Genomic DNA, 6,189 nt, shown 5'->3' with positions numbered 1-6,189 from the left:
CTTTCTTGTTACATAAATCTACCCTAAATAGTCTAAAGTTACCCTAGATTGATTGTTGTGTGCGTGTGTTCAATATTGCAGATGGGTCCTTAGATATTATAAGGTGTTCAAAACACATATTCATCATTATTTTGGGACTCGAGTCTGTTATTTTGCAATTTGTATGTTATTTTATATATATATATACTTTACACTAGTAGAATAATCGCGTTTTGCTGCGATTTGTAAGTGGTCTATTATTGTGGATTTCACACCGTCGCAAATCAAGGCGCAACAATAGGTAAATATTACGGTTACAAAAATCGCAGCAATAGATTAAGACACATTATTGTGGTTGTTATCCAAAACCGCAGCAACAAATGTACGTAAAAAAACAAAAAAAAATTAAAAATTTGACAAATTTGAATAAGCGACAATGTATGAAAATCAAAGATGTTTAAACAAAACCCCCTAATGCAAGAAAATATTTATAACATGTTATAAATTAGTTAATTACAATACAAGTGGGTCGACCAAAAACTAAGAAATCAAAATCCAAAAAAAATTAAGAAACTAAAACTAACTACAATGAGCAAACTAAGAGCAAAATCCAGAAAAAAAAAAAAAGGTTTTTCTATGGTGTGTCCTTGTGTTATTTAAAATTCTACGTTGTACATCGTTTTTTTTTCTCCATTGTACCCTCATACTTTTTAAGTTATCTCTATGGTACCCTTTGTTTTAATGTTTTAAAAACGACGTTATGAAATACGTTAGGCCCACCAACATTCCGTTTCTAGTTCAAACCTTATTAACTGATCTCCTACTTATCAGCCTATTCATCTTCCTAAACACGCATCTGATGATAAGTGCGTTTAAACGTACTTTATGGACTCTTTTTAGCTCATTTTGATCCTCTTTGTCCCCTTTCTTCCCTCTTTCTTCTCCCTTTCTCCTTTTATTTCATTCACTTGATCATAGTGACATTTTGCTGGATTCTCAGTCATTTTTGACCGAATTTCTAGTACATTTGCTTTCACCTTGTTTTGCCATGTTCTTGATATGGGTGAAACTACTAAGATGGCTACGATTTGTAGAGTTGGAAAAGGTAGCAATGAAAACAAAGCACACATTGAGAAATGGTGCGCTTGCACCATTCCCCATGTCCGCTCGCACAAAGGAGCACATTGCACAATAGAATCTTGAATAGAGAACTTCAAATGGACATAACTTTCAAAGCACAAATCAGATGAAGGTAATTCCAGTTGGAGGTGAAAGCTCGTTTCAATATCTTTCCAAAACCTGGTCATAACCTTGATTTGGATATAAAACGAAGAAGTTAATCTTATTTTAAGTTGAACTGTTCGACTAGATCAGAAAGAATGATGCGCACGCACCTGTTTTGGTGCTCCCGCACCTTATTTTGGTGCGCCCGCACCATTTGACGAATGATTTTGGTTTTGAGGCAGAAGGGTGAAGTGCGCCCGCACCCTTTGTTTTCGGAAAAGAAAAATTCGAGCCTTCATCAAAAACGATAGTTTTGTTTTTATTTTTGAAAAAGATTATGCTTTATTCTAGAATATAGAGAGTATTGTTAGGGTTCATATTAGAGAGATAAACACATTATTTTTGTCAAAGATTTGAGATTCCTAGATCATAGTTTGTGATTCCTACAACTTCGAAGGTACTTTTTATTTAATTTAATTTCAAAGTTTCAATTTTTATTCCATCTTTTCACGGTTGTTCTTGTTCTTCCTTACTATTAGTTCTCCATTCTTATAGTCTCCTAATTGTTATTTTTATTAGATTAATTATCATTTAATCATGTTTAGCCCTAGATTAGTCATAAATTTCTTGTTTAATTGCTTAAATTCATGATTAGTGAGTAGTTTCTTATCTAGGACTAGGGTGAAAGTATGGATTAGGGTTTAAATGTTTTGTTGATGTGATTGTGATGTTTTAAAGAAGTTTATGCATTGATCTTGGTGTTTTGAGACCTTAGGATAGATATTGATCACATTTATACTTTGGTATTTTGAATTCAAATGTTCTTAAATCGAATTTTGAACTCTTTTATCATCCCCAAGAATCAACTTAATTTTTAGACCAAGATATTGGGTAGAAATTAAGGAGATCCTTTATTAGGGGTTTTTCGAATTTATTGAATCTCTTAATCAATTAACTAAAGACCATTCGAGAGAGGATTTAGTTGATTGATTAAGTAATTATTCTTGAGGACCATTCGAGAGAGGACTCGAGTATTTTAGAGGGAAACTAAACCTTGCATAATCATCTCTGTTACTTCACAATCGCATTAACATTCATTGTCTTATTCATACTAGTAACCTTAACTCTAGTGTCTTCCTATCTGATATTTTAACTCGTGTTATTTGCTTGTTCTTGTTATTAGCTAGTCATAGTTGTCACCAAACCTTTTCAAACCCCCAAGTACCCTTCAATTAGGTAATTTAGACTTGATAGACTTTAATTAATCCCATTTTCCCAGTGGATCGATCGACCCTTGACTTGCCCTTACTATTTTCTTAGTAATTGCTTGTTAGGTTTTATAAGTATTGTTTTAAAAGCGATTTTTGGTGCCTTAACGACACACTAAAAACCTCTTATTAGCATCAAAAACCAAAATCCATCCTTTGATTCCAAAACCAAATTTTTTTCCCAGAATTTGTGCGTTTAAGTGAAGAACAAATTGCAGACTTGCATGAAGCGAAGAAAGAGAATTGTTGCACCTAATTGAAGAAAGGAAGAGCAGGGAGAAGGATAATCAATTGTTACGCTGGTGTAATTCTCAAATTTTAGGTAATTTTGAAGCTTAAAAATTTCATCTTTCTTTTTTGTATGTGATAATTTGCTATAGTGTTGTGTTTAGGGTTTGTTTGTTTAGCCTAGGAACTGAAAATGAGTTTTGCGTGTGTGTTGTTGTGTAACGTTGCAGAAAATGGCTGAGAGAATTTTGAGAATTCATTATCTAGGAAATGTGGTAGAATTAGGAATTGATGCTCTGGATTTATGCTTGTTGATGGATCTTCTGTATGACATGTATGAATTATTTGAGAAGAATGATTTTGAGCTTCCCTCATACCCTGTGCTTAAGTATAAAAATGGGGGTACAACTTATGAACTTGTTGATGATGGCAGCATGATGACAATGTTTGAGGTGTTGGGCAGCAAAAAAATTGATGTATGGGTTGATAGTTTAGAAGAACCCGATTTCATCTGAAAGTTAGCACAAAGGGTTAAGTATGAGAGCCAACCCAAACCTAAAAAAGTACAAACCCTAGGCAAGCCATCAGGAGGCTCATCAAAGACCTTTAGTCCAAAACTTGAGGCTTAGAAGAAAAAAAAAGGCCCAACATAATTGAACCTAAGACAACTACACTTAACCCAGACCTAGCCTTTACTATTAATTATCAGTCAAGCCAAACTCACCTCAATTGACCCAACTTGATTTTGTCCAACAAATCCGACTCCCCCTAATTACAAGTCCTACACTAAGGAGAAGCCCAAGATTCCCTGAACTACTATTCCGTAGTTCACCATCCTCATAGGCCCAAATTCACCTAAACTCCCAACCATTCTCCCAGCCACAAATTCACCTAAACTCACAACCATCTTTCCAACCCCAAATTTACCTCAGTCCACCATCCTTCCAGGCCCAAACTACTGTAAATTTCCCACCATCATCCCAGCCCCAAATGAACCTGAACCCCGTCCCCACTGACCCAGGACCAAAACGAACCTAATTATCCACCGACCCATGACCAAAATGAGCCCAATCCACCACCTTCCAATACTATAGAGGAAAGCACACAACTCAATACTGTTACAGCCTTTTCTCATGGGAAAAAGATGGCTAGGACCACAGCTAAGAAAAAGGGTATTTGGGTTCCTAAATCTGCCTCCACTAGTGTCAATGTTGATGTTAATGTTGAAGTAGCTAGGACTAGGAGATGTAGGAGGAAATTTGTAGCCGGTGGCGGATCCAAAAATTGAACCACGTGGGTTCAGAGTTGTTCGAACATAAATTTCATAGTATATATCTTTCATTGACAGTTACATTTTTTATTAAAAAAACAAAACTTTCATCCTTAATTATATCGTTAGAAAAATAACTAATTAAATACTTGTACTAACAAAAGACTAGGGGGTTTGGCCATGCTCTACTTAAAAAAAGACTATCAGTTTATTATAAAACAAATTACACACTATTAATTATTAAGACATTCAAGACATTTTTCATTAGATCAACCTATCAATTTAAATTTTAAAACTATCTATGATATGAAACGATGTAAAAATAAGAAATATTATCAACTAGAATGAATATGGAATCTAAAGTGATGATCTTGACTTTAAATATGACTCATTTTGGCCAAAATTTAAATAGTTTTACAATAAATTTATTGTGCACCTGATGTAATATACACAATGCTAATTATTACTTCTCCAATTTCTTTTACTTGCATCTTTTGAAATTTAACGTTTTCCAATCCATAACTCTAACCTTTCATATCTCTAGTTATAAATTAAATATGTAAAATTATAAAAATTAGATATTGGTGAAATATAAATTGAGACAAATGTAACAAGCTCACATGACTATATTTGACTTATATATAAATCACCAAAAATAGTCAAATGAAAGCAAGTAAATAATGCAAAATGTTAAAAGTTGCAATTAATTAGAAATGGAGGAAGTATATTATTGCATTAGTACTTGGTGGGAGGAAGAGATTTATAAATAAAAAAACGAGAGCTAAAACAATTAAAGGAAAGATAAAAAAAAATAAAAAAGAAAAGGAAAAGAGAAACCAAGAAATATGGTTTTCCACATCTAGGGCTCGATCGTTCGAGAATTCTGATCCCTAGTGGGATTGGTCGGGATTTGGTGATGGATGATGACATAGCAGCGAAGGTTTCAAACCTTAAAATAACGGAGGAGGAAGATCAGGTTATTGCCCTAGACGAAGTTCCGGAGAGTGAATACGAACAGGACTTATCTTTAGCCTTGGTGGGGAAGATTTTAACCTGTCGTTCCCATAATTTCGAAGCTTTGAAGAGGACCCTTAATCAGATATGGGCGATTTCTAAACGTGCCCTTTTCCGATCAATTGAAAATGATTTTTTCGTCGTTCAATTTGCGTGTAAACGGGATAAAGAAAAGGTTTTAGCGGGTCGTCTGTGGTCCTTTGATCAGAACCTGGTCATGCTACAGGAGATTGACGAGGATGTGCAACCATCAAATATTGTTATGAAATTTTGTCCCTTCTGGGTGCGCCTATACAATCTGCCGCTGCGGAGCAGGTCGGAGGCTCATATTCGGCTGATCGGTGGTAGTCTTGGGCAGGTTTTAGAGATGGATTCTGATGGAATAATATGGGATAAATCGGCTCGATTGCGCATCTTGCTGGATGTTACCAAGCCCCTTCGAAGAGTGCAGCGAGTATCTTTGAAGGGAGGGTCCTCGGCCCTTATTGAGATAAAATATGAAAGATTACCCACATTCTGCTATATGTGTGGTGTGATAGGTCATATCGAGAGAGATTGTTTGAAGGATTCGGGGGAAAACAAGGAGGATGAGAAGCAATGGGGGTCGTGGATTCGAGCTTCGCCTCGACGTGGTCGTCAGAAGATCGAGGAGGAGGCTAAGGCTTTCTTGAAGGGGGCTCGGGTTCTTGATTTTCTTGGGACAGATTCTGAGTTGGAAGTTAAAACCAAAGGGGGGAAAGATGACTTGGGGGCGATACCATAAGGCTCGGATATTGAGGAAGAGACGAGCGAGAAGGAGGCTCCAATTCTTTCCCACCAACCACATGAGCGAGAGCAGGTGAAGTTGAGCGAAAATAGTGAAGGGTCCAAGGAGATAGCGTGGGTATCCCCTCAACGTGTGCATGGGGAGCTGCAAGGGACTACCATGCATGTTCAGCCTATCACGAGTGGTAAGTCCAACCCCTTTTTCTTTGAAGCAGGTTCAGGTAAAATTGCAAAAAAGTTTAAGAAAACTAAATTAAAGCATCATTCCCCAAAAGCAGTAGGTGACTTAAATGTGGATGTAAGGTTTGATGTTTTTAATGATTTGGATGTTGGGGAAAAACGCAAACTTGTGGATAATATGGTAGTTGATGATGATGTTGACTTAGTTGAGAATGGCAGTAAAAAACAGAAAGTGACAGGGACTAATATTGATGGCAATGA

At 36.0% G+C, this 6,189-nt stretch overlaps 1 protein-coding gene across 1 annotated transcript; it reads left to right on the top strand.

The window, feature by feature from the left end:
• The first annotated feature begins 4,885 nt into the window (after positions 1–4,885).
• On the top strand, positions 4,886–5,746 carry LOC104905041 (uncharacterized). Its single transcript, XM_010693487.2, has one exon. It carries the CDS (start codon positions 4,886–4,888, stop codon positions 5,744–5,746), a length of 861 nt encoding a protein of 286 aa, XP_010691789.2.
• Positions 5,747–6,189: the final 443 nt, after the last annotated feature.

This window comes from Beta vulgaris, chromosome 9, assembly GCF_026745355.1.
Source record: "Beta vulgaris subsp. vulgaris cultivar EL10 chromosome 9, EL10.2, whole genome shotgun sequence".
In the NCBI taxonomy this organism is placed as follows: domain Eukaryota; kingdom Viridiplantae; phylum Streptophyta; class Magnoliopsida; order Caryophyllales; family Amaranthaceae; genus Beta; species Beta vulgaris.
The sequence above is the reverse complement of the archived record's forward strand: the minus strand, read 5'-3'. Positions and strand labels throughout refer to the sequence as shown.